General features: G+C 42.9%; 1 protein-coding gene across 2 annotated transcripts; it reads right to left on the minus strand.

The window, feature by feature from the left end:
• Positions 1 to 824: 824 nt before the first annotated feature.
• MYH4 (myosin, heavy chain 4, skeletal muscle) lies at positions 825 to 26,576 on the minus strand. 2 transcript variants are annotated; one of them, XM_021066035.2, is made up of 40 exons: positions 26,484 to 26,576; positions 26,216 to 26,264; positions 22,849 to 23,091; positions 22,613 to 22,756; positions 22,341 to 22,497; positions 21,225 to 21,252; positions 20,337 to 20,451; positions 20,141 to 20,233; positions 19,943 to 20,006; positions 19,175 to 19,273; positions 18,979 to 19,082; positions 18,698 to 18,836; positions 18,381 to 18,499; positions 18,142 to 18,291; positions 16,660 to 16,830; positions 15,701 to 16,007; positions 14,822 to 14,889; positions 13,882 to 13,969; positions 13,680 to 13,797; positions 12,978 to 13,101; positions 12,748 to 12,884; positions 12,364 to 12,619; positions 11,429 to 11,671; positions 10,348 to 10,524; positions 10,120 to 10,265; positions 9,775 to 9,865; positions 9,138 to 9,527; positions 8,499 to 8,625; positions 7,950 to 8,068; positions 7,626 to 7,822; positions 6,074 to 6,257; positions 5,828 to 5,993; positions 5,602 to 5,726; positions 5,032 to 5,340; positions 4,180 to 4,383; positions 2,489 to 2,614; positions 2,229 to 2,399; positions 2,038 to 2,142; positions 1,850 to 1,945; positions 825 to 1,095 (listed from the first exon to the last, which is right to left on the minus strand). In XM_021066035.2, exons 3-40 carry the CDS (start codon positions 23,050 to 23,052, stop codon positions 943 to 945), a joined length of 5,814 nt encoding a protein of 1,937 aa, XP_020921694.1. In that variant the 5' UTR covers positions 23,053 to 23,091; positions 26,216 to 26,264; positions 26,484 to 26,576; the 3' UTR covers positions 825 to 942.
• Positions 26,577 to 27,953: the final 1,377 nt, after the last annotated feature.

The following is a 27,953-nucleotide window of genomic DNA, read 5'->3' on the forward strand; positions in this document are numbered from 1 at the left end:
TTTCTTTACACCAGTGTTGGAAGCCTGAAGGCAGGGTTCATTCTGCATTCTTGCTCATGTCTAGTACCGTCATCTCTACCATGGATCATTTAAAAAACGCCATAGTCCTTCCAGGCTCTGGCGGCTCCTGTCCTCCTCCATCCTCCACACTACTGCCAGAATTGCATCAACTCTCCTCCTCGCGGAATTTGACCAGTTTCATGTATGTTCTGATTCCTTCACCCTGCAGATGAGGCTCTGCCCCTCATGGGTCTGAACTTCCACCTCTGGACCCTCAGATGCCCTTTGTCCTGGAGCCTGAGCTTAAACCACTCTGAAATCTCGTGCTTGTTTTCTCTTCTTAAAGTGACCATCTCCTTTTCTCTTTCATATGCTAACAATCCACTCCTCTTTTAGGAGCTAACTCAGTCTCCTTTGAGAAGCCTTCCTGGATTTCTTAGGTTAGTATCTCACTCTGTGTTACTGCCTCACATGGTTTTCATGCTTCTCTCTGAGGATGCATTTTGTACCATAGTTTGTTTGAATTGCTGTCGCTCATGCTGGCTTGAGCTCTTGAAAAGCAAGAATGGTTATCATATCCTAGGAGCTCATGTCTGTACAGATACATACTTGGTACTCAGTAAAATTTGTTGAATGAAATTAAGGGTATATTAACTACCTTTGCCTCTTCTTAGAGCACTTGATTTCATTTGCTTTCTATTAAAGTTAGTTCACTGACCAAATTTATTTTTTATCGTCATCTCTTCATCCAGTTGGAGCATAACAAATGTTGAATAAATGAATTAGTTCTAATGGCACTATAGAGCTTATAATTGAGATACATATTTTTAGATTGCAAAATTCTCTGTAGATTTATTTCCTTGACATCACATGACATATAACAGTGACAAAGATTTTCACATTTTGTGCATTTCTTTGGTCACTTTTGTGCATTTAGATGAATTACTCTTCACTTATGACTTTTGTGTGAACCTCCCGACTCTTGACCCGCAGCTTGTTGACCTGGGACTCGGCAATGTCAGCCCGTTCCTCGGCCTCCTCCAGCTCGTGCTGGAGCTTGCGGAACTTGGAGAGGTTGACGTTGGATTGTTCCTCCTGAGGAAAGAAAGGCATTTGAGAGAACAAGAAAATTTGATGTTTTTTGATTCTTACTGACTTTGTTGCTCGAAGCAGCCACGGGATTTTCTTCATGAGTGAGGAAGGAAAAGGGTCTATTCTTTGATGATGCACCTGTTTGGGGCAGAGCATCCCACATATTCGCCTTTGTGTTGGTGGACTCACACCCCTGTTCAGTCTCTCTCACTTGACTCTCTTCCTGGCACACTTAATGCTACTATGACAACAGGGAGATCAAAGTAGCAGGAATCTGAATCAACCTTGTTTCTCTGAAACAAAATTTAAAAAGTAGGCACTGTGGTTGTATTGTGTGCAGAGGACTTTTTGGAAGGTTTTAGAATTAACAGGATGAGAAAGTTTATTTTAGCCAAATGAAAAAAAAAAATATTCTGGAGTGGATTCATCATGAAGTTTAGGCTTAGAGGTCAGAGCCCTCATTTGCATGGCTGGGGATTGCTGGGAGTGTAGAGTGTTCTAGACAGAGGAGAGTGTGTTGTAAACAAGAAGCATTCTCTTCTCCCGTGTCTGGAAAACTGCTTAAAGAGGTAACAGAAGGAAAGAGCCTGAATCTCTAAGGCTGCAGTAATTAGTGGTAAGATTTTTTTCATTCTAAATCAATATTCATTTTCAACCCTAATTTTGTATTCCCACTTTCCCTGCCTTAACGATAGCCTCTTAAATTCTGTGAACTTTAGTCTCCTGAGCCCATCTCTCTCCCTGTGGAGGTACTCACCGCCTCTTCCGCTTGTCTCTTGTAAGCTTTAACTTTGGATTGTAGTTTGTCCACCAAGTCCTGCAGCCTGAGAACATTCTTTCGGTCCTCCTCAGTCTGGAACGAAAGAGGTAGCAAATAGATAGTGTCACTATTCAAGAACAGCTCATTATTTTCTTGAAAGTGAATTATATGGAAAGGCTGGTTACCTGGTAAGTGAGTTCCTTCACTCTTCTCTCATGTTTCCGAAGACCCTTGACAGCCTCAACATTGCGCTTCTGTTCATTTTCAACCTCATTTTCAAGCTCCCTCACCTGGAGGAGGACAAAGATGTTTAGCGACTTGGCTGTAACCAGCGACAGGCACAGGCTGGGAATGGAATGAAGTAGTGGAGACCCACCCTGGCCTCCAGCTTCTGGATCTGCTTCTTCCCGCCCTTCAGGGCCAACTGTTCTGCCTCGTCCAGGCGGTGCTGCAGGTCCTTTACCGTCTGTTCCATATTCTTCTTCATCCGCTCCAGGTGGGCGCTGGTGTCCTGCTCCTTCTTCAGCTCCTCGGCCATCATGGCCGCCTAAGTAGCAGTAAAATGAAATCAGTCGAGGGAGCTGAGTAGCCCATCGGGACTGTAGCCTGACCACCCGTGCATGGCCCTCTGCTCACATCAGTGATGGCCTTCTTGGCCTTCTCTTCTGCGTTGCGAGCTTCCTGGACAATGTCCTCCATCTCTCCCTGGATTTGGGAGATGTCTGTCTCCAGCTTCTTCTTGGTGTTGATCAGGCTGGTGTTCTGTTTCAAATTAACCAAAAAAAAGAAGAAAATATTAGTTAATTATAACTATTTGCATTGTCACTTGTACTAGTTTACTGAGTTATAAATTATTGATCATAATATATATTCAGAATCAAAACCAAATCAAAAGTTGATTCTAAGTTTATGACTTATTATGTCTGTTAATAAGTACTCTTAAATACTCTTAATTTAGAATTTAATTAAGAATTTAATACTCTTAAATTCTTCCAGATGAAAATTAGTTTTGATAACAAACATACTCGACTATTAGGAGTGGCTGCCTGTAGGTATAAAGTACAACCACTGCCTCAAGAAAGAATCTGAGGTGCTCCATGTAGCACCACACAGCTCATGGCAAGTGGATTATTCATTTTTAGTTGTTTATTCACATTTGTTGACTCTATATGGATAAACAGTATCATTACTGGTACAAAAATGAACCATGAATCTCTTACGTTTTTGGAAAGTTGACAGTATTTGAAATATTTAATAAATTCAAGGATACTAATAATGAGTAAGAAAAATGCTGCATTTTAACTTGATTTTAAAATTATTTCGGGAGTTCTCGTCGTGGCGCAGTGGTTAACGAATCCGACTAGGAACCATGAGGTTGTAGGTTTGGTCCCTGGCCTTGCTCAGTGGGTTAAAGGATCCAGCGTTGCCGTGAGCTGTGGTGTAGGTTGCAGACGCGGTTCGGATCCCACGTTGCTGTGGCTCTGGCATAGGCTGGTGGCTACAGCTCTGATTTGACCCCTAGCCTGGGAAACTCCATCTGCTGCAGGAGTGGCCTAAGAAATGGCAAAATGACCAAAAAAAAAAATTATTTCGTAGTATGTAATTTTAACTTTTTCATGATGGCTATTTCCATATATAGCAACTTCAAAGGTGTATAATAATATATGCTTATTGTAAAAAAAGTAGTATAACAGACGTAATAGCAATAAAAGGTATAAGAATAATTACTGTACTCTCACTACCCAGAGATAACCATTGATAATACTTTTGTTTATACTTCTGGATGTTTCCTGTATATTTTTAACAAAAAGGTTCATGTTTTCTATATTATTTTTAAGGTGCTTTTTTTTTAACTTAATTGTGAGTATCTTTCCATGGCAACAAATGTATAAATATTACAATGGCTGCTTATGAGCAATTGTGAGGATATATCATCATTGGTTTAACAAATCTATTACAAATAACAAATGCTGCTGGTAACATTGATGGCCTTCATGCATTTGATTTATTTATCTCTTTTCAGCTTGGAGTTACAAGATGAGATGGCTACTGATACTGTAAATAAGATTATTAGTAGGAGGTCTTATATGCCTTGTAAACAAAAATTTCTAGAACTGTAAGTTATTTCAAATCACCATGCTTATGCCAGCCCATAAATATACTTGTGAACCAGCTGGACCCTTGTGCATATTTGCTGATGCACATTTTCCAGAACTCCTGGGAGGAACAGTTGCCAAGGTTGCCCCTTAGTGAATAACAAGCTTATCCTCTCCAGTTGTCTTCAGCTTCAGGGAGTGCGTTTTCTCAGCCATAGTCCCAAACCTCACCTGTGTGTGTAAGAGCTGCACACGCTCACTGGCATCCAGAAGCTCTTGCTCTGCCACTCTCCTGCTCCTCTCTGTCTGCTCCAGCGATGCCCTCAGCTCTTCAATCTCAGCCTGCATCAGGTTGGCTCTGCGTTCCACCATGGCCAGTTGTTCTTTAAGGTCATCCTGGCCTCTGATGGCATCATCCAAATGGAGCTGAGTGTCCTACGTGGAAAGAGAAAATGACTCTTACTCATGATCCAAAGCAAATACAAATTTCGGGTCATGCATGCAAACGGATCTTAATAACTGAGAGTATGATTAGGTAGGAAAAATGTGCAAGTCCCTTTACTGACAAATTCTTTGTAGCCTTGGGTAGCAGTTCTACCCAGAAACATGATGTTATATTATTTTAGATCCCGAGTCATAAAAATAATGCCATGACTAAAGCTACAAAGGTTTTGATCAGGAAAGAATTCTTAGAGATGAGCTAATTTAATAGTGTTATTTTATATATATTAAACAAATGCAGATATACACATTATATATTTATATATAATAAACACGTGCAGTCCACATACATGCAGTGATTTGTGCAGTGGCATGTAGCTAAACTTTTTCATCACTTCCCCTGCTTCCCACCTCTCATTACTTTGTCATCTTTTCAGATAGCAAAGTAAATTCTGTCCTTTAGAGTCTGTCCTTTCTGTCTGGGCTTTCAAGAGTTTATTTTTCAGCTGCATACATAATATTTTCCACTGATTATAATATATTTAGATTATTTGTGGCATATAGTCCTCCTAAAATATTAAAATTTGAGTGATAAAATTACTCCCAGACTGTATAACATCGTGTTTGTTTATCTCGAGGTACCTTCAGTACTCCTTGTGTGTTTCTAAGATTCCTTATTGCCTCAGTAGCTTGGCGGTTGGCGTGGTTCAGCTGGATTTCCATTTCATTGAGGTCTCCCTCCATCTTCTTCTTGATCCTCAGGGCATCATTCCTGCTCCTGATCTCAGCATCCAGCGTGCTCTGCATGGACTCTACCACTCTAATGTGGTTCCTCTTCATCTGATCGATTTCCTCATCTTTCTCAGCAATTTTACGGTCAATCTCAGATTTCACCTGATTTAACTCAAGTTGGATGCGAAGGATTTTGCCTTCTTCATGTTCTAGAGATGCCTTTAAAAAAAAACATTTCAGTTATCTAAAGAGTTTTTTTGAGGGGCACTGAGTGATGATTCCTTCAAGAAAGCATTAGAAAATCTCAAACTTTCACACATCTTCGTTTAGCCTATTAGTTCTTCGCAAGATACAGTTCAGTATTTCTCACTGAATAGCATGAGCATGACTTACCCCGGAAGTTTGCAACACAGTCAGTCTCGGTTGCTATTCATTTTTCAATTTATTTATAATGCATAGGTGAGTGAACAAAACATGTACCTCTGCTTCCTCTAGGGCAGCCTGTAGTTCACTCTTCTCTTGCTCTATTTGTTTCTTCACTTTCTCCAATTCATGGATATGCTTTCCTCCCTCTGCAATTTGCTCAGTCAGGTCAGAAATCTCCTCTATAGTTTAATAATAAAATACCAAGTCCAGTTGAGAAAAAGGAAAAATGGAAAAGATACCTGCCTACCATTTTTGAAATAGAAAGATTACAAAGACTCACGCTGCAAGTTCTTATTCTCCCGCTTCAGAGTTTCCAGTTGGTCCAGGGATTCCTCGTAGGCATTCTTCACCTTGAACAGCTCAGTGCTGAGAGAACGGGACTCCTTCTGGGAGGCCTCAAGTTCAGCCTGAGTTTCCTCATACTTATGTTTCCACTCTGCTAGGATCTGGAAGTACGTCAAAACTAAGCCTCTGTAGCCAAGAGTCATGTCAGCTTCCCTCTAAGAATCTGGGCACAGTGAGGTACCTTGTCAAAGTTCCTCTGCTTCTTATCCAGAGCCGCACAGGCAGCATTGGACCTCTCCACATCAAGCATGAGGTCCTCGACCTCATTCTGGAGCCGCTGCTTGGTCTTCTCAAGGGAGGCGCACTTGGCATTCACAGCTTCTACGTGTTCCTCAGCATCCTGCAGACGCTGGGCCAGCTTCTTCCTGAAAAGTTGGTCAGCGTGAGTGACCAAGAGCAGAGTCAGAATTACTGTAGTGAACTTTACAAAGCTGTTGACTAGCATATTTTCCCCAAGATTTTTTTTTGTTTTTTGCTTTTTTAGGGCTGCAGTCTCAGCATGTGACAGTTCCCAGACTAGGGGTTGAATCGGAGCTGCAGCTGCCAGCTTATGCCACAGCCACAGCAGCGCTGGATCCTTAACCCACTGAGCAAGTCCAGGGATCAAACATGCATCCTCATGGATACTAGTCGGGTTTGTTAACCACTGAGCCACCAAGGGAACTCCTCCCCAAGATTTTTTGCTCCTTTGTCCACAAGTAATGATTTTCTAAAATATTTTCTCAGTACCTATTTTATCTGTGTTAGCATTCCGTTTTCTAGTGAATTCTCCTTTATCTTGGGGATTGGCAGACATATTTATGAGTCCGTTTTTTGGTGTGTTTGGTGGTAGAGGTGGGGGCACAAAGATTCTGAAGAAGCCCTTTGGTGGGTTGAGTATGTGAGGGTGAAGAGGAAGTGATACCCATGAGCTGGATGCACATCACTAAAGCATTTTCCCATTGAATAGGGTCCTTGTTCATCTTCTGGTGTGGTCCTCTCGACAAGAGAGGGAACTTTGGCCCAGGGTGACATGTTCAGTGTCGTAAAATTAGTAACTTTTTGGGTTTGGTCACCCCAGATAATATTTACTCTTCCCAGGTATCCCCTAAAGTCTCACTGCTCCCTTCACCAGCCCACGGTCTTTTCTCGGATGCTCCCTCCCTCTGCAAAAGCTTGCCAAACCCTATTGTCCTGTTTAATCTTAGCAACTACTGAGATCAATTTAGGGAAAGTTCCTTCACTGGAAATATGAGAGTTATTTCCCTTCCATGTGTAACCCCTGTGAGTTTTATTCCACAAACAGTATGTATGACCAGTGTATGAGTTCATTGGTACTGGTTGTTAGTTAGATGACAACAGGGTGTGATAGTCTTATTGTGAACTTCTCATGCTCCAGGTAAGGATAAACTGACTATGGATAATTATAGTATTCATAAAAATGTACTGGATAGTCTCAGTGTCTCTATTTTTCCTTATATTAAAGAAAATTAATTCCTCTTAATTCATAAAAAGTATGCTGATACTTATTAATGCATTTTGGCAGAAATAAATTTAGGTGCTAGACCAGAAGAGGAGAGGGCTCTGGTCATGGCCCATGCTATCAGAAGCAGAGTGGGGTGGAATCCACCCCTCTGTAGTCACAGGGACCGAAATCCTTCATCTGTCTCCATGGAATATTCTCTTTCGTTTATTTTTCCTTCACTGTTTTTAAGCTTTTCTTTCTTTCTGCCCCCTTCACTAAAAGCTCATACTTGGCCTCCTCCAGCTCCTCGGTGCGCTGGATGGCGTCCGTCTCGTATTTGGTCCTCCACTGGGCAACCTCGCTGTTGGCCTTGGACATTGCCCTCTGCAGTTCGGCCTTGGCTTCCTGCTCCTCCTCATACTGTTCCCGTAGCAGGTCACAGTCGTGGCGGGAGGACTGCACAGCATGGGCCAGGGCACTCTTGGCCTGGACCAACCAAAAAGTGTGCAGTGTAAGTTTACGTTCTGATCATTGACACTCTGCATATGAAGTTCAGTAGTGTGTGATGCTGCAGAGGTCAAGTGATTGAAAGTATCAGCTGGAGAATCCTCACCTTAGTCTCCTCTTCTAGCTGCCTCTTTAACTCCTCAATCTGTTGTGTAAATGCTTGTTTGCCTCGGGATAGCTGAGACACCAGAGCTTCCTTCTCATCTAGCTGTCGTGAAAATTCACCTGTGAGAGACAAAACACAGTGATTTAGTTGTGTTGTCTAGGTGAATAATAACTTAGAGGATGGAATAACATTAGAACTCTCATTTCACATGACGAGGAGAATAACTCAGGAGTTTTGATGCTACTGAGATGTTTACTTCTTGTTTTTTTGTTTGTTTTTTCAAAAATTTAGGAGCTTTCTTTGATAATTTCAGGATTTGGGGCTTTTGAGTAATGCCGAGGCAACAAAAATATTCTCCGCCTATGGAGGTTAGTTTTTTTTTCCCCCCAATTATGGCTTATAATCATTCTACAATCTCACAATAAAAAGATGAAGGCATAACAGATCAGTAATAAACAGGCGTACATGGCCAAAGAAATGATCGGTGTTTGACAGGCCTGCAAGGGTGGAGGCTCACAGTTCATCCCTCACGCCTGCACATTTACGGACCTGATTCTGTCTGTAAACGTGCCTTCTGGGCTGACAGTTCATTGATTAGGCGCTGATGCTCCTCCTCCTTTGTCTTCACTTCGCTGAGCTGGTCTTCCAGTGTGCGGCACATTTTTTCCAGGTTTCCCTGTGGTGAGAAGGTGACAACAGGAGAAGATGGTACACTCCTCTTTGCAAGTCTCGGGTTTGGAGATCTGTAACTTCTTGTGGAAAGAGGCTGAATTGTATTTACCTTGCTTTTTACTTCAAAGCTATGTGCAGTACTTTGAATGGAGGGCCCACCCATAATTTTAGCTAAATGAATAAATAAATTATGGTGAAAATGAGATTATTTTTTTTTGGAAAACTGGAAAGAGTATCATCAAAATTCTGCATCATGTAGAGTATGGTTTTTTTTAAAGGTTTTTTTTCTGTAATTGCATTCTGTCATGGTAATAGTTATGAAGTTTAAAATGATTTCTGCCAAGAAAATATGAAAACTGAAATGATGCAGTTCAATATAATGATGCCCGTTAAGAATAATTTTAAAGTTTGAGATAACATTTAAAGTTTGTGCAGTTAGATAGGTCCAGTCATGTAGAAACTCAGTCATTTTGAGTTGTTGAAAATATGGATGAAAGGGGACAAGTGAATACAGACCTTGGCTTTGGAGACGGTCTCCATGTTGCTAGCAAGGTCATCAATTTCCATCTTCAGCTCGCTCTTCTCCTTCTCCAGCTTCTGCTTGACCCTCTGCAGGTTGTCGATCTGCTCCCCCAGCTCGGCCACGCTGTCTGCGTGCTTCTTCCTAAGAGCAGCTGCCGTGGCCTCGTGCTGCAGGGTGGCCTCCTCCAGGTCCCGGCGCATCTTCTGGAACTCAGCCTCGCGCTTCTTGTTCATCTCAATCTGGGCTGACGTCGCCCCGCCAGCTTCTTCCAGCCTCTCGCTGATCTCCTCCAGTTCCCGGGAGAGGTCGGAGCGCTGCTTCTCTGCTTTGGCCCTGGAGGCCCGCTCTGCCTCGATCTCTTCCTCCAGCTCCTCAGTACGGGCCTGGCAGTAGGGAAAACCCACACTTAGTAGCTTCTTTCCTCTTCTTTTTTAGCCACACACAAGGCATATGGAAATTCCCAGGCTAGGAATTGAATCTGAATCTCAGCCCGAGCTGTGACCCATACCATAGCTATGGCAGTGCCAGATTCTTAACCCACTGTGCCACAGCAGGAATTCCCAGTGAGTAGCTTCCTTGTGTTAGTAATTTGGTCATGTTGAATGAGACTGATGGAAGTCCTGTCCTTACCTGTAACTCCTTGATCTTCTTCTGCAGCTGCATTGCAAGGGCCTGTTCATCTTCAATCTTGCTTTGCAGATTGCTCATTTCAAACTCCTTCCTGTTAGGAGAGCAACACACTGGCTCACAGTCCATCCTCTTACCAGTCTGCTTTTCTGTGTGTAATTGAACGTCTGTATACGGCTGATGGGGGAGGCCATGCAGAGCGCATGTTTTATATGTCAATGATGTGCCATTGTCATTAAGTACGGAAGTCAGAAATGTCACTCTTTGTTTTTTTTTCCATGTGCCGTGAAGTAATATGTTTGAGATCCAGACAATAAGCAGGTTACAGTGGAATTCTATCATCCTTACTTTTTGAGTTTCTCATCAAGTTGCTGTTTGTCATTTTCTATATCCATTGTGGATTCTTGTGCCAACTTGAGGTCACCTTCCAGTTTCCTCTTGGCTCTCTCTAGGTCCATGCGAAGTTTCTTTTCTTGCTCCAAGGACCCTTCAAGCTAAATAGAAATAATGCTGAGTCAAAAGGGATGCTTAGCTTCCTTTTGAAGAAAATAATTTCCTTGATAATCCTAGACTTACGTCATCCACTTGCTGCTCTAGCTTGGTTTTAGCTTTGGTCAGGGTGTTGACTTTGTCCTCTTCTGCCTGCAGGTCATCCAGGGTCTGCTGGTGGGCCTCCTGGAGGGCCTTCTTCTCCTTGGTCAGCTTTGCAATGTTTTCATCAAGGCCTGCCATCTCTTCCGTGAGGTTTTTCACCTTTAAATAAAGTACCGGAATGTTAATGACATCCTGTTGTTTTGATAAAAAACGTGGTAACAGTCTTAGGATAATGTCAGTTTGAGATGAAAAATGGAAACTAGGGGAGTTCTCATTGTGGCTCAGCAGTAATGAACCCAACTAGCATCTCTGAGGATGCCAGTTTGATCTCTGGCCTCACTCAGTGGGTTAAGGATCCTGTGTTACTGTGAGCTGTGGTGTAGACCACAGACGTGTCTCGGATCCTGCTTTGCTGTGGCTACGGTATAGGCTGGCAGCTACAGCTCTGATTCAACCCCTAGCATGGGTACTTCCATGTGCCAAGGGTGCAACCCTAAGAAAAAAAAAGAAAGAAAAAGAAAAGAAAAATGGGAACCAGAAGCTAACCTAGGCTTACAAAGCTGAGAAATATGGGAAATAAAGGTCAAGGCAAATAGCTAGAAATGGTGAGGACTAAAGAGATGACATAATTATAGCAGCATTTTCTTTTCATATTCAGTAATTTTATTTTTATTTATTTATTTATTTATTTTGTCTTTTTGTCTTTTTGTCTTTTGTTGTTGTTCTTGTTGTTGCTATTTCTTGGGCCGCTCCTGCGGCATATGGAGGTTCCCAGGCTAGGGGTTGAATCGGAGCTATAGCCACCGGCCTACGCCAGAGCCACAGCAACTCGGGATCCGAGCCGTGTCTGCAACCTACACCACAGCTCACGGCAATGCCGGATCGTTAACCCACTGAGCAAGGGCAGGGACCGAACCCGCAACCTCATGGTTCCTAGTCGGATTCGTTAACCACTGCGCCACGACGGGAACTCCTCATATTCAGTAATTTTAGAATTAAACTTTCAGTTAAAATACACCAGTAACAAGGTAGCACTTGTAAATACTCTAAAAGAGATTTGTACCTTGTTCTCTGTGGCATGTTTCTCCTTTTCAACCTTGGCCAGTGTCAGCTCAAGGTCATCGATGTCTTTCTTCAGTTCTGAGCACTCATCCTCCAGTTTCCTCTTCTTGGCCGTCAGCTCGGCATTGATCTCTTCCTCATCCTCAGCTCTCTCAGTCACCTCCTTGATTTTGGCCTCCAGCTGGATTTTGGTTTTGATCAGCTGGTCACATCTTTCCTCTGCATCAGCCAAGCCATCTGCTTCCTAAAGGTGGAAATTAAACATTTTTATTTGCTTAAGTTACATCTGCAAATACACAACAATTTATGAAAAGGAGGAAACTTTAATGACCCAATCACTTTGGTCAACACATGTGCCAATTAACTTGCCAACTTTTAAAATTAAATGGACAGAATGTCAGTAATTGAAATCTACTTTTTAAGTACAAAGGTGGATTTTCTCTAAATATCCATGTGTGTGGAAGGTCAAATCAGTAAAATTCACCCCTTGGCAAAATCTACACCTTTGCTACTTTGGAAAAGTCACTTATTCCTTCTAGGAGTCAGTTTTCTCACATTTGAGGGGGGCTTAATTTAGCCTTTTTTCTGCCCTAGTACAAACAGCATGACTTCAATTTTATGCACAAGAAATATGTATTGAGGAGAGAACAATATAATCTAAGGGTTCTATAAAAAAAGGAAAATGTTTATGATTTTTTTTAACTTTGCTCACTGATGAATGTACTATGTCTGAATGTGCGTGGAACATATGTGGCATAATTTGTGACTTCTCATCTGTTCTTTAGGTCTGAGTCTTAGTATTTTTGAAAGGTAGACAATTATGACATATATTTAAGTGGAAGCCATTTACTTCTAAACATTAAGTTTAAAAAAATTCGCATACCCAATCAGTGATTGGGTGACATGTGACTGAACTGTACAGTGTGTGATACTCACAGCTTGAACTTGGAGTTGTAAGTCATTTTTCTCTTGCATCAGAGCTACCATTTTCTCTTCAAGTTCTTTCCTTTTTGCCTCTGACTTAGCCAGGTCTTCTTTGGTCTTCTCAAATTCTTCCTTCATGTTGGCCATCTCCTTCTCTGTCTCTGCGCTCTTGAGGAGGGGCTTGATCTTGAAATACAGCTTCATCCAAGGCCAGTGCTTCACATTCATGAAGGCACGGATATTGTACTGGATGCAGAAGATGGACTCTCTGAAGGAAGAAAAGAAGATGCAAGTGAAGAAGAATGTGGAAAGTGAACATCCATCCACAAAAGTAATAACGGCAGTGGATTCAACTAAGAAAATGTGGAGAAACAGGACTTGTACTTGGTTCCTCACCTCCTCTCCATCATCTTCCTAAACTCCACCCTCATCAGGAACCCTCTGCACATGGCTTGAGTGCGTGTGATGAGTTGAGCTAGCTTTTCATCTCGCATCTCCTCTAGAGTTCCCAACAGGCCGGCCTTAAAGAAAACCTTTCAAAAGAACATGTTAAATGTGTTATTTCTGCTCGTAAGACAGCCCAAAAGTGATGAAATATGATAGATAGAAATCAGGGTTGGTGGTACCTTGGTGTGACCAAATTTGTACTGGGTGTGGTCAATATCAATAGACCCTAGAAGTTTCTCCGAAGCCTTCTTGCTGTCAATGAACTGACCCTCAGGGATGGCACTTGCATTTAGAACCTTGTATCTGTCAGATGAAAAGAATAAAAAATAGTTTTTTTCACTGAAGAAAAACGTGGTACTCTTGGTAGCTGCCATGAAAAAAAATGATAGCTTGAGTTGGGGAGAAAAAAAAAATCCATTAAAACAATCAATGCCGGAATTCCCATCACGGCTCAGTGGTTAAGAAGCCCGATTAGTATCCATGAGGACATGGGTTCCATCCCTGGCCTTGCTCAGTGGACTAAAGATCTGGTGTTGCCATGAGCTGTGGTGTAGGTCACAGACGCGGCTTGGATCCCGCATTGCTGTGGCTGTGGTGTAGGCTGGCAGTTACAGCCCCGATTTGACCCCTAGCCTGGGAACCTCCATGTGCTCTGCAGGTGCGGCCCTCAAAAGACCGCCCCCCCCAAAAAAATGCTTTTCTAAAACTTGAGACAATATGAAAATTTATGGTATATATTTAACCAAGCCTTCTTTCTTTTATGATTACCTTTTAAATGATTGCAGTTCATTTTTCAAGGAAAAGTTTAAAAAATGTTTGAACTATGTGGCAATTTTTCTATAATGCAACACATTGAAAGGGAAAAATAATGAGATAGAAACCTCTGTTTGAAGTCTGCATAAAGGATTCTGCTTGGGAAGCCCTTCCTGCAGATGCGGATGCCCTCCAGCACGCCGTTACACCTCAGCTGGTGCAGGACGAGTTCGTGCTCCATGGCCCCTGAAGAACAAAGACATGTTTTCCATATACTAGTCTAATGAGAAGTCACGCTGGCGTCTTATGTGGAGATCAGCAGTGTCTCACCAGGAGTTTTGGTCTCATTGGGGATGATGCAGCGCACAAAGTGAGGGTGGGTGCTCCTCAGGTTGGTCATCAGCTTGTTCAGATTCTCCTGTGGAGCCATGTGAAAAGTTTTAAAATAATTTCTAGTTGCATCTACATGAGAGTCCTTATCAATGATCTGTAGTTAATGTGACTCTATTTTATATTTTAATGAGCTGTCAAACTGAAGAAGAAGTCATGATGTCCAAGAGATCATACACGTGGAGTAAAATAGGAAATTACGGATTGCACAAAACCAGCCAACTTTAGTTTATTTTTCTCCAGCTCTGCCAGTCAGAGAACATTTGTATTCAGGCTTTGGTTATACAAAGTAGAGGTAACTAACTACAGGGTTTGATTTCATGTGAAATTTGCCTAGTGCCAGATCTTTTAGATTTGGGGCTTAAAGGGCAGGTGGTTCATTTATCATAAAGGTTGATGTGAAGAAACACACTGTGGATCTTCTTTTTGTTAAATTTTTCCTAAGGAATTTTTCATATTTTTTTACTTTTAATGTATCACTACTTCAATTTCATCATATATATATATGTGTGTATATATATATATATTTTTTTTTTTCTTTGTCTTTTTGCCTTTTCTAAGGCCACTCCCGTGGCATATGGAGATTCCCAGGCTAGGGGTCTAATCGGAGCCGTAGCCGCTGGCCTACGCCAGAGCCACAGCAACACGGGATCCAAGCCATGTCTGCAGCCTACACCACAACTCATGGCAACGCCGGATCCTTAACCCACTGAGCGAGGCCAGGGATTGAACCCGCAACCTCATGGTTCCTAGTCAGATTCATTAACCACTGCGCCACGACGGGAACTCCCTCACTGTATATTTTTAAAAGAATTTTTAAAAAATTTATGACAATTCTTTTTACAAAAGTAATCCTTTGGAATTTAAGAATAGACTGTACCCTGAAAAGAGCTGACACGGTCTGGAAAGAAGAACCCTTCTTCTTGCCACCTTTCTTTGTACCACCCTCTGAAAAATAAAATAGAAAAATTAAAATTATTTGCAGTAGCCTTTTAAGCACTATCCATAGACATCAGGAGTGGCAAAATTCCCTTTGGAATTTAAATTTGCACTCTTTGATTTGTGTCATTCCTATTCTTTCCATGTCTTTTCTGCTTCCACTGTAGATTAAGAAAATGTATGCACTGGCTCACCTAGTAGGCATGTAGGATAAGAGCAGCAATGGTAGAACTGTGGTGAAAAGGGTAGGTGTGGGGAAGAGATGGGATACATCTACTCCAAATTGACAAAGTCTGTCCCAGGAGAAAGAGTAGTCATGCCTCATTAGTACACACATTTCCTGGAGAACAGGCAGAATTGCGTGCTGGGTCTCAGGTAGGTGAGTCTTTGGCAACGTGCAAAGAAGTCCTGTTTCCTCTTTGCCTATGCTTTTATCCTCTTACTTACACATCTGGTCTAAGAGGTCTTAAGAGACTAGAACTTCAGTTTCTCAAACTGTAGGGCTCTGGCAAAAGATTTCCTCATTTCGAGCTTACCTGGGTCCTTGAAAGACCATACTGTTAAATGGTATAAATGACCTGAATGAGTTCTCTGAGCCACTGCTTCATCATTGGTGAAATGAGGCAATGGAAAAAAGGATCCATAGTGTCAGTTTTCTCATTGGAAGTCTGTGGTCTTAACTCTTTATCACATTTACAGTTTTCTTTTAGCTTAGTATTGGCCAGGACTTTCAGAGTTGGATTTTCCTATGCCTATCTCTGATAAGCAGTATATTTCTATTTTATGAATCTAGAAATATATTAATGATATTAAAAATGACCTTCAGAACTCTGTCTCTCAGCAAAGAGGAAAGCCAGAGTCTTCACGGAAGACTTCTGGTACAGCCCGACCACCGTCTCATTCAGGGGGTCCTTGTTCTTGTCCAGCCAGCCAGTAATGTTGTAGTCCACGGTGCCTGCATAGTGGATCAGGGAGAAGTGGGCCTCGGCCTTGCCTTTGGCAGGCTTGGGCTTCTGGAAATTGTTGGACTTTCCAAGATGCTGTTCATAGAGCTTGTTCTTGAAGGAGGTGTCTGTGGCCTTGGGGAACATGCACTCCTCCTCCAGGATGGAGAAGATGCCCATGGGCTGGAAGCATGAAGGAAACATGTCAGTCGAATGTGTCCTCCTTGAGAAACAACGGGTAGCATTATGGTCCTACTGAAGTAAGTGCGTCCTTTACTTCTCTAGACTTAGTGGAAACTGATTTCTTCGGTCAGAAGTTGTTAAAGTACAGGTATGTGTCAAGTCCCATCAGGACCCAGGTCTGGTGTTGGCCTTAACACCCCACACTTACCAAAAGCATTTCTAGGAGTGAGATTAGGGAAATGTGCAGTTGTACTGAGGACTTGTGGCAAGTCTTGGGCACATCTGAGAGCCTGCTCTAAAGTACTAGAAATCCTGGTTTGACATAGCAGCAGTACTGAATCCAAGGCTGACCAAGAATAAGAAGTAAAACATGCTCTCCTCACACCTCTTTTCTTAGGAAGGATGGTTTTTGTATAAGGCTTGCGTTGCAGAATGTGGAGAAATGGAGAATTTTGGTCTCTCGAATAAAGATTCGATCTCCTTTCCCCAGAATGCCTACCTCAGCGTTGGCAAAACATGGACTTTTCCTGATTTTTATACAAGGTATTTTTTTCTGTTTTATTTGATATTGCTATAGTATCTAGCCGGTTTTGCGATTTTCTTTGAAATGCTGGTGAGAAGTATGATCTGTGGCCTGAAGAAGGGAACGAACCTTCTCGATGAGCTCGATGCAGGCGGCCAGGTCCATCCCGAAGTCGATGAACTCCCACTCGATGCCTTCCTTCTTGTACTCCTCCTGCTCCAGCACGAACATGTGGTGGTTGAAAAACTGTTGCAGTTTCTCGTTGGTGAAGTTGATGCACAGCTGCTCCAGGCTGTTGAACTGAATAAGCAGAAGAGACACACAAAAACATTGGCCTTGTGATGACAGCTTCTGTTTGAAAGGGGCTTTTCTTGCTCGGTGAGCCTAACTGCCACCTGCATATGAACACCACTGGGAACCCTCTTGACCGAGAGCGCTGTCAGCGTACACGGAAGCCAAAGAGGTTCTATAGCAGGGGTGAAGCTCGCAAACATTCGGCTGAGTGAAAGGAGCCAGGTTCAAAGGCCTGGGTGCTGTATGATTCCATTTCTAGGACCTGTCCAGAAGAGGCAGCTCAGAGTGAAGACAGAGAGCAGATGCGTGGTTTCCAGGGGCTGGGGCGAGCAGGAAATGGGGCCTGACTGCTTGCCGGGGAGGCTTTTCTTGTGGGGGGAATGAAGAAAATGTTCTCAAGGCTGTTGTCGTGAGAGTTGCACATGTCTGGGATATACCCAAACCGGTCGAACTCCGTATGAAACTAGATGCACTGTCCTGTGTGAGTTACATGTCAGTTAAATTGTTGTTTAAAAACTCTCAGGGAAGTCACAAGTGTGCACTGTGCTTAGCTCTCTTACTTGAAAGGGTGTGGTTGACTCTTCCTGTGGCTGCTTGGGTGCAAGAGTATTCTTTGTGTTGTGTGCGGGCTTGGGACTTTGTGAAAGTGCTCTTGTCCCTACACTGAGAAGATCTCATGCAGTGTCCATCAGTGCACTCACAGACAGAGGTGTAGAACTGGGACCTTTGGATCAGACACACCTGAGCCACTGCGGTCAGGGAGAGGCCCTCGGGAACCTCGTTCCTAAGCTGCATGGGAGGTGTTGAATTTGAGTGTCTTTCCAATGCCATTTGCCTCCTCGGCCCCTGGACGCGGCAGGGCAGGTAGGAATCTCAAACCCTTTCTTTGAAGTGGTCCTGGCCTTCCCCAGTGCCTTTTGTTGCCACTGCTTCCCTCACCCCCTTCTCTGTCATGTCCTGGGTGCTGACTATGTGCTTGGGGACTGTTCCTCGGTCTTGAAATTGAGAAACCTTGTAGTGGCAGGAAGCTCTCAGAAGGGAGTGTGTGTTATCTGGAGGGCTAGGAGCTTTCCATCCGGGTCATAGTGGGATTTGCTCCATGGTGGGTCAGATACTATGTCCATTATCCAGGTTCCCAGGTAGGAATTGGCAGGTGGAGTCTGAGGCCAGGTCTGTCTCATGCCAGAGTTGATGCCCTGCCATGGACTTTGGATCTTCTTTCAGGTGTCGATTTGGTTACCCTGCATAGACCCTTCCTAGCACTGAAGGCGGCAGTGGGATTTGTAAGCTTTCCTCCTGCCGTGTCTGCTAACTCACATCAAAGATCTCAAAGCCGGCGATGTCCAAGACCCCGATGAAGTACTGCCTGGGCTGCTTGGTGTCCAGCTGCTGGTTGATGCGAGTGACCATCCACAGGAACATCTTATCGTAGACGGCTTTGGCCAGAGCACCCACCGCATTGTACACCTTCATCGATAGAATAGTAATTGTTGCTGTTATTACAGACAGGTACTGAAACCCTGAGATGTCTGTGGTTCGTAGAGCCATGTACTTGCCTGCTGGACAGTCTGGCCTTTGGTGACAAACTCATTGCCGACCTTGACCCTGGGGTAGCAGAGGGCTTTGAGCAGGTCAGCAGAGTTCAGACCCTGGAGGTAGGCAGCCTTGTCAGCAACTGCGGAGACACAATTCAGGTATCCAGTGTGACCTGCTGTGTGTGGCCCCCCACTCCTGGGCCCAGAGGAAGGAGTGAATCATGACTGTGTGGGTTAAATTTGCATTTGCCTGTCAGACGCTCAGCTGTAGAGGAGCCCTGAGTTTGGAATGGCTTATATAGTCTCTCATTTAACCACCTTGGCGGTTCGTTTGGTACCTTCTGTGCCATCTGGCTCTGCTTGCTCCTCGCGTTGCTTTTGCTTGAATTTCAAGTTTCCATAGTGCATTACCGCCCCTGTGAGCTTGTAGATGGACACCCTTTCGTCAGAAGTGAAGCCCAGGATTTCAATGGCACTCTACCAGGAGAGGTGAGAGGACAAAGGTTAGGGCAGCCGATGCTAACTTACTGAGGAGAATTTATCCTGTGTCCTTAATAGCACCGACAGCGGTTCGTCACGGTCATTTCCATACCCAACGAATTGTGCTTAAAACACTTACATCTGTGGCCATCAGCTCCTCTTGGTCATCAATGCTGGGGACAGTGATCTCCCCTTGACTGACGAAGGCGTAGTCATATGGGTTGGTGGTGATCAGGAGCATTTCTGGGGACACAGAGTTCGGGGTATGTGTTTTACGTCAGAAGGTGCTAATAAAACAATTAGCTTCTAGCTTACACATTGAAACTCCTTCTTACCAATGAGCTCTGGCTTCTTGTTAGACATGATCTGATAAAAAATGTGGTAGCTTCTTTCTGCCTTTAGCTGGAAAGTGACTCTAGACTTCTCTAGAAGATCTGCCAGGGCAAGCGGACAATGATTGGAGAGAAAGGTCGTAAAGTTCCTGGAGTGATTTTGGCAGTTGGGGGTTATGAGCTAAATCTCTTTGGCCCCTTGCGATTCCAGGTGAGTGATCCCATGAGGTAGTCATAGTGTGTCTCTGCGGAGACCACTGGGGTTGCTCTTACCACCTCTGGAGGGAAACTGCAGCTGCGGGGCTCAAGGCTTTTTCACACCGTAGAGCATGTCCTTGACACTGGCGTATACCTGGTTCTTGATAGCCTGTTCCTCCCCAGGCAGGGTCTCTTGTTTACTTTATAAGAGAGGGGTGGCTAAGAGCCACGTTTATCAAGGCTCACACTGGGAAGAAATGATAGACCCTCAACCCTTAGGGAGCTTAATTACCCCTCGCCTTAGATTTTTCTTAGAAACTCTTGAAATTGTTTTCTGAGGCTGGCATACTTGAGGCAAGGCCAGCAACTCCTGACAGTTTCTGCAGAACAGTTAGCTCATGCTGAAGTGGGGACAGCACACGCTGGGCGGTGGTTGAGCCTGGCATTAACCGCAGGCGTGTTTGGCAGCAGACGGGGGTTCCACAGGGCCCAGGCTCAGCGGGAGCTGTAGAATGTTCCTCCCCACCATCATTTGTCATTCTTGGATTCTGTGGAGGCAGTCCTGTTACTCACATGTTTCGATGTCAGCAGAAGCCAGCTTCCCAGTGGTACCGAAGTGGATCCTGATGAATTTACCCTTGCACGTGAGAAACAGTGATGTCAGAAACCAAACTGGAAGCGCACGAGGGAGAAGAGACTGAGATGATAACTCAGACAGGCTTCTCTGGCACCCGAGGGCCGAGAAGACCCTTCCGTGTGCAGGAGACTTACAAAGCGAGAGGAGTTGTCGTTCCTCACGGTCTTGGCGTTGCCAAAGGCCTCGAGCAGGGGGTTGGCACTGATGATCTGATCTTCCAGAGTCCCCTGCCGAGAAGGGCGAGAGCAGTGCTCACCTGTGGGGCTCCAGGAGTTTCTCCCCGGAGAGCCCAGGCCGAGCTGGGCTCCTGATCCCGGCAACCCGACCCACCTGCATTTTGCCAGGAGTAGGTTCCTCCTTCTTCTTCTCCCCAGTGACGGCGATTGTGGCAAAGTACTGGATGACACGCTTCGTGTTCACAGTCTTTCCTGCCCCGGATTCTCCGCTGTGAAACAGTGATGAAATATGTGTAAGGAATTTAGCTCTGTGACGAGTGACTTCCTCCATCTGCATTTACCGTCTCATATGTCTGTTCTTTATGTGTCTTTGTCAGAGTGTCCTCGAACTTTCTCTGCGGCCTACATTTAGCTCATGCTAGTACTGTTGTTTTGCAGTAAGCTGAAGCATTCATTCGGTAATCATATGGCACATATTTCTTGAGTGCTTAAAATATACCAGCCTCTCTTCTAGGTGCTGAAGCCAGGGTTTGAGGAGTCCCAGAAGCAGCTCCTCAGCCACTATGTTGTAAATTTTTAGTAATTTGTGTGTAGTTAGTAAAGAGCCTCTGAAATAAGACAAGTGTTCTTCAGCTTCCTTAGACTAAAGTCATTCCCACATTAGGTCTTTAAAGGAACAGATGTTCCTTGGATAGGCCTTGGGAATGAACCATTGGTAACACGGCCCAGACTGCCCAGATTTCAGAAGGTGTGTCTGCTCCCTGCTCAGTACTGGATTCTGGCTCTGTGGTACCTGGTGTTTTACCTCTCTACCTTCCCAGGACGTTCTGGAACTTTTACAACTGGACTAGGAAACGATCTAAATTTGGGCATTGTTACTTTACATTCAGATGCAATCCAAACCTTCAATTGGGGATAGCAACATTTAATTCAAGCCAGTTATGCCATTGCCGTAGTATGGAGGCATGAACTAATTTCTTCTTTTGGTCTGTCATTTTCCTGGTGAGAGTAAAATAGGAGCAACTATCGGAATAATACATACGTGATTAAGATAGACTGATTCTCCCGATCTAGAAGAAAAACAGTGGACATTTAGCATATTATCAGTTACACAAGCTTTCGACATGAAATTGCTGGGGGCTTTGAGTGTAAGTGTCATGTTCAATGGTGTTTTTCAATATATTATTTAAAATTTCATATAGTATTATTCTTATGCCTCTTAGGTTGGGGAAAGAAGCATAAAATGTTGTTGTGTCCTAAACTTCTTAAGGTCCCCGGCAAGTGTGTCCTTCTGGTTTAAAATAAAGAGTACTGTCTACAACCAGACACATTCCATAGTTTTCATCTCTAGATTTCAGGAACCTACTGTCTGCTGATGAATACGTTTAACTGAAATGTGCCTAACGTACTAAGGATTTGGATTGTATTTCATAGACTAAAACATTGTTAATCAAGCCAAGGTTGAGATTCAGTTTCTAAATGGATTAATTCAACACACACACACACACACACACACACACACACACACACACCCTCTATCTCATGGCCACATACTGAAACCCTAACTCTCATCAGCCTCTGAAAAGTATGCCACTGGGACAAAGAAATATCAGATGAAAGCGCATACCTCAATCAGAATAAAGTCCTTTTAAAGGGGGCAATACATTAGGACAATGTAGTCCCTCAAATACTATCTTCATTCAGAGAGACAATGTCACATCTTAAATTAGTTTTGATGGCTTTAACAAGGTAACGATACCTCTAAAAACATCTATCCATAATCAGCAAGCAACTTAGATTAAAAAAAAAGGATTGAGTACACATTTTTCATTTCTATTAGACAATACTACTCAGCAGTTACTCAATCTTTTGTTACTTAAATATTTAAGATAAATCATGTATTCCAAGCCAGGAGACTATAATCAGTCAAACGTAAGAGGGATGGAACAGTAGCGTGGCCTAGTCAGGTTGTGGATCTGGAACCAAGAGAACTGAGTCTTTGTCCCCATTACCAGTGTCTTCCTCTCTGTGCTTTAAGTCACCTCTTCTGTGCAACCAGGTGGTGGGATCTGATGACTCCTGAGGATTGTTTTAGCGTTAACATTTTGGGATTATAGGTGGCAAAATAATTTGTATGAACCATGGTTGGGCCACTCACCAGTCAGCATGAACTGATAGGCGTTGTCGGAGATGGAGAAGATGTGGGGCGGGGCCTCCTGGCGCTTTTTGCCTCTGTAGGCCGTCACCACCTCGGCGTTGTACACCGGCAGCCACTTGTAGGGGTTGACGGTGACACAGAAGAGGCCCGAGTAGGTCTGTACCATAAAGAAACAAAAGGGCGTAGAATTATTTGCTGGGGATCTCAGTAACGTTCTGTTTTTCCAAACATGAACGACCCGCATGAGCGGAAGGCCACGGGGATGAACTCACGTAGATCATCCAGGCTGCGTAACGCTCTTTGAGGTTGTACAGCACAGCGGGCTCGTGCAGGTGGGTCATCATGGCCATGTCCTCGATCTTGTCAAATTTGGGAGGGTTCATGGGGAACACCTGGTCTTCTTTCACTGTCAAAGTCTGGGAAACAGGAAAGATAAGCATTGATGTCAGTCGAGTGGCCAGACAGAAACACTCAGTAGAATGTGATCGGCTTCTGGGGCTCTACTCACCGCCCCTGCTTCCGTCTTCACTGTCACTTTCCCTCCTTCTCTGCTCTGGACAGTCCCTTTGACAAAGGATTCCTTGGGCTCCGCCACAAAGACTGACGTTTTGGCATCAAAAGGTTTATTCTGGGCCTCAATGCGCTCCTTTTCAGACTTTCGGAGGTAAGGAGCAGCCTCCCCAAAAATAGCCATTTCCTGGTCGGAACTCATGGCTGCGGGTTATTGATGGCAGCAGGGCACTAGATGTACCTAGAGGGAGAGACAGAGCTGGGTGAGCCAGGGTGCGGAGGGACCTTGTCCTGTTGCCTTTCAGTCCGTGGCCATGTCTATTGCTTACTCTAGCTTTAGGATTCAGACCTCTGTACTGTGTCAGGGTACTCTTAGAGCACACCATTGATTTGAAAGTCTTATCGTAGTGGCTTAATATCCGTGACATTTAAGCCTCCTTTCCATCCTCTAAATTATCAGCCTTAGTTGAAAAGTACGGAGTTGACATTTGAAATAGCAACATCCTAAATGTGTCCAGAATCTTTTTTTCGCCTCGCTTTTTTTTCCCTTTTCTTTTCCCATCCCCCTGCCTTTTTTTTGGACGTTATGATTATAAAAAAATGTAAATAACTGTTTCCAATGGCTCTACAATCTTAATGAACCTTTTTTTTTTTTTTTTAATTTCTATTTTTTGGGCTACAACCATGGCATGTGGAAGTCCCGGGCCAGGGATCGAACCTGTGCCACAGCAGCAACCCCAGCTGCTGTAGTGACAACATCAGATCCTTAATTCATTACACCACAGTGGGAACTCCTAAATGAACTTATTTAAAAAACTCAAATATGCAGGCCAATTTTCCTCCTGCCTCAAATTATTAAAATTGGATTTATTAATTGAAAGTAAAAATTATTAAAATTGAATGTACGAATAGGTGAATCTTTTTTTTTCCAGACAGAAGTCCGAGTTGAAAACATTTGATAAGCACAAATAAGAGTATTAGGTAAATAAAAGGAAAAGCAAAAAAAAGTGAAAACTGAAAATGCAGGATAGGATTTTGTCTTATGTCAAAACTGAGACTTTTAAAAATCTGTTCTTAAAATTTGTGAAAGTCAGTAGTTTAAGCAAAAGATAACTTCAAAAGATTCTTGGAGAAAAACAGCATTTGAATTCTTAATAAAATTTCATAGTGATTGTGTATTTTTGGTCTATAATTTTCTTTTTAAGGTGTATTTCAGCATACTGTCTGTTTTTACCTGATTCTTATTATTTTAGGTATATTTATATCTATATCTCTTATACCTTAATACATATGTAAGTCTAAATATATATATATCTTCCCCTTCCTCTTTTTTTTTTTTTTAAATACCAGTCCTCTAAATATTTCTTTTGCAATGGATAGCCAATATAAAGTTTCAAGCCAAAATTAACTTTAAAAAATTTCCCCACTGACAAATTAATTATGAGAAAATAAGTCCTCTTGGAGTTCTTGTTATCATTTAATGGTAACAAACCTGACTAGAATCCACGAGGACTCAGGTTTGATCCCTGGCCTCACTCAGTGGGTTAAGGATCTGGCATTGCCATGAACTGTGGTGTGGGTCACAGACGCTGCTCAGATCTGGTATTGCTGTGACTGTGGCATAGGTCAGTGGCTACAGCTTTGATTTGACCCCTATCCTGGGAACTTCCAGATGCCATGGATGTGGCCCTAAAAAGACAAAAAAACCCAAAAAACAAACAAAAAACCCCCCAAATCCCCCCAAAAACAAAACAAAACAAAACAAAACAAAAGAGAGAGAGAGAGAATAAGTTATCTTGCCTGGATGAGTGACCAGAGTTAAAAGAAGGTGGAAAGCCATGTGTTGGTTGCCAACAGCGGCGACACCAACAGCCTCAACCTTTTGTAGGCTTTCAGAAGAAGTTTTGGTCTTGAGTCATCAGGATTAAACTTCCTCTCAATTTAGAATAATAGGGAGTTTGCCACATACTGTATCTCTGTAATTAACCTAGTTTGTATCTATTACAATCTCTTAATAATCCTGAAATTTAGACATATTTTCAAATATTGGAACATTTAATGCTAAGGTTTTTCTTGGAAGGAGAAATGCTATTTTTTTGTTTCTGTGTTTGTTTTTATACCTGACAATTTTGAATTAAGAGCATACTACCTTGTAGCGATTACTACGGTACAGTGTATCCACAAAGCACAGAAAAGACACTGCTCTTCCCATCTCATGTCTGAGATCAGTCATCTCCTAACTTGTGGGTCACAAACCCCCAAGGTTCCTCAGCGTCATTGAGTCCATTTGGACAGTGATAATAGCTTTGAGTTCAAACAACATTTCCAAACCATGCTTTCTCTTCTTGTGATGAATATAGCTACTGTATTAACTATAAATGTGTTCAAAATAATTGTTATTATTTATTTATTTATTTATTTATTTTTATGGCTGCACCCATAGTATATGGAAGTTCCCAGGCCAGGTACTGAATCCAAGTTGCAGCTGTGATCTATGCTGCAGGAAAGCCAGATCCTTGAAGCCATTGCACTGGGTGGGGGATCAGACACGTGCCTCCACAGATACCTGAGCTGCTGCAGTCAAATTATTAACCCACTGCAGCACAGTGGGAACTCCCAAAATAACTATTAAATGTATAGAAGGCTTTCATCATCATGTATATTCCTGACATAACGGTAAAAGTACAGGTCCCAACATGTGGAGTTGGGTGAAGTCTTTTAAATATTTTGATCCCATGGAAGAGCCCTTGAACACCACTGACTTAGATCCTAGATTATAAGAGCCGGAGGAAGCTTAGTAGTCAAATAGAATTCAGCCTCCTCACTTGACTGATGAGGAAACTAAGGCCCAGAAGGGTCATTGAGTGTTGCAGAGGTGGAAGTGGTAGTGCTGGGGAATGAGCCCTGTTCTCCTCACTCTAGGTACAGTGCTATTCCACTGCAACACACTGTACTTCAAGATACATAAAAGCCAACTGGCTGGACCCAGGCAACCACAGTCGGTGAAAAGCCTGGATTGACACCTGGAGATTTTGACTTTCAGATCAACAGTGTTGATTTTATCACTCAGTCTCTCTGATATATCCACATTGGTTAAGTTGCAGTAATAGTTCTTATTAAATATTACGTGTGATCCTTGCAGTCTTTCTGAAGTTCTCACAACATGTGAAAGAGAAGAGTCACTAGATTTTGTGTGGTTAAGAGGTCTGAAAAGTCAAAATTGTATGAGATGCCATTTTTATAGGAGAACTCCTTTTGGTATCGTATTCCCAGTGCTAAACTAGAAGATGAGACGGGAGTTCTTTAAGACTTAGCAGTATAGACATCTCCCTGTTCTTGAGAGTGTAATAATAAATTACTCTTACCTCTTATGTTACCAGATGAAGACGGTGGCAGGCTCAAGGCAGACAACTACTGTTGAAAGAAAAAACAAACAAGAGAATGTGGATTCTTTTATTTTATTTTTTCCATTTTAATCACATAGTACTAGAAACTATATTGTGTATGACGTCATCCTTAGGAATGTTAGAAAGAAAAATTAAAATTTGGGAAACAGTGGCCATCTCCCTTAAGTGAATAATTGTTTGTGTGAGGGATGCAAAGCTAGCCAAGTGTTCTTCTACATATACATACCTTAAAGTGTTTTGAGGAAGGACAGGACAGAGGCATCTCAGCTCCACTTTTATAGAGACCATTTTGCAAACACAGCAGCCACCTCAGCTGTCCCAGCTGGGAACCTACTTGGCAAACCTTTTTTGGCAATCTCTTTGCACAATATTCACTGACTGTGGCTGTGAATGGATATAATTAGAAATATTTCTTGACACCTATAAATAATTTGACAGAGGATCATCTAGGGTTCTTTTGAGGCATTTGATAGGGATGGAGATTCAGGGCTTCTAAGGCTATTTCTCCAGCTTTGCTGTTCCATCATTCATCACTGAGTTGAAAGCCAGGTTCCCACTTACTCTCCTGCCTGTAAAATTGGTCCGACAGAATGAGCCAGACACGAGGAGTTGAGAACTAATTGATTTGTTAGTGCTTAGGGCCATTGAGGAGCTGGGATGAGTTTTAGCTCTGACAACATGATTGGTATTAAAGCAGAAAACTCCTAGCCTGGGTCTGGATTTTAGAAATACTGATGATAGATTTTTTTAAAGTCTAAAAGACTAAGCATGAAGGAGAAAGTTTAGGCAGATTCTCGGGCTAAGCCATGGTGACAGACCAGTGGGGGAGCCATAAGGGATTTAGAATAGATAGAAACACTTCTTTTCCTTTTCTGGAGAGCTTGCCGTGGCTGTCTTGAGCTCACATGTTTTCACTGGGGGGACTGCAGGAGTCCGTGTGATGTTCTATGTGTGTTTCTACCGCATAATGATGGAAGGAGGCATCAATATGCATTCCTAGTTCACAGGCAAATCCTCATGACTAGCAGTAGCTCTAATGAGGTGGGTAATACGTATTTTTATTTAAGGTGGGAGGAGAGATGTGATACCCACAGGACTCTTTGTGGGTTGAGAACATAAGGGGGCTATCACATATGCCCACGATGCTTGTAAATTGGGTTTTGGTGGTTTTGCCACAGACACAGCTGCTGCTGAATGTAACAGCAAATCTGTCCACGCTAAGTGTGTCACCTAGATCTGATGTAATATTTTTGGCTGTCATCTCCTAGCTTAAGTTACTGACTAATATGATCACTGTTTGCAAGCATCCTACTGACATAGAATTTCTTTTTCATACCTTCAGAGATTGAATCTTTTATAGTTTTTATTTCTTTTGATACAATACTGTGGAATAGATGATCAGGCTTTTTTTTTCCCCCCAGTCTCCATGGAAATGATTCACAGAAGTTTAGTGACTTACCCAAAGTGTTAGGCTCTAAGCCAGAAAGAAGAGATGTCTTCTGATTTTTCTCTAATTTAAGATTTCACAACTCATTTATTTTTACTCCTTTTGAAACTTAATGTCTACATTATAAACATAAATATTATCAGACGCATGTGCTATCTTTGGAACTGAAAGTTAAAAGAAGAAATCACGGATGAGACCAAGACGCATAGGCTGAGTTACACAGTACAGCTAATGAGGATTTTTTGTTGT

This window comes from Sus scrofa, chromosome 12, assembly GCF_054392235.1.
Source record: "Sus scrofa isolate SSC_HxYL_T2T_F1_AM1 chromosome 12, Sscrofa_HxYL_maternal_Yorkshire_Landrace_v2.0, whole genome shotgun sequence".
Classification (NCBI taxonomy): domain Eukaryota; kingdom Metazoa; phylum Chordata; class Mammalia; order Artiodactyla; family Suidae; genus Sus; species Sus scrofa.

Coding starts and splice junctions, on each gene's coding strand:
- MYH4 (XM_021066035.2), bottom strand. CDS start 23,052: ATGAGTTCCGACCAGGAAATGGCTATTTTTGGGGAGGCTGCTCCTTAC. Junction 19,274..19,942: donor TTCTGCTGACATCGAAACAT/GTGAGTAACAGG, acceptor TTGCCCTGGCAG/ATCTTCTAGAGAAGTCTAGA. Junction 8,069..8,498: donor ACGTTTACAGACAGAATCAG/GTCCGTAAATGT, acceptor TGTCTCTCACAG/GTGAATTTTCACGACAGCTA.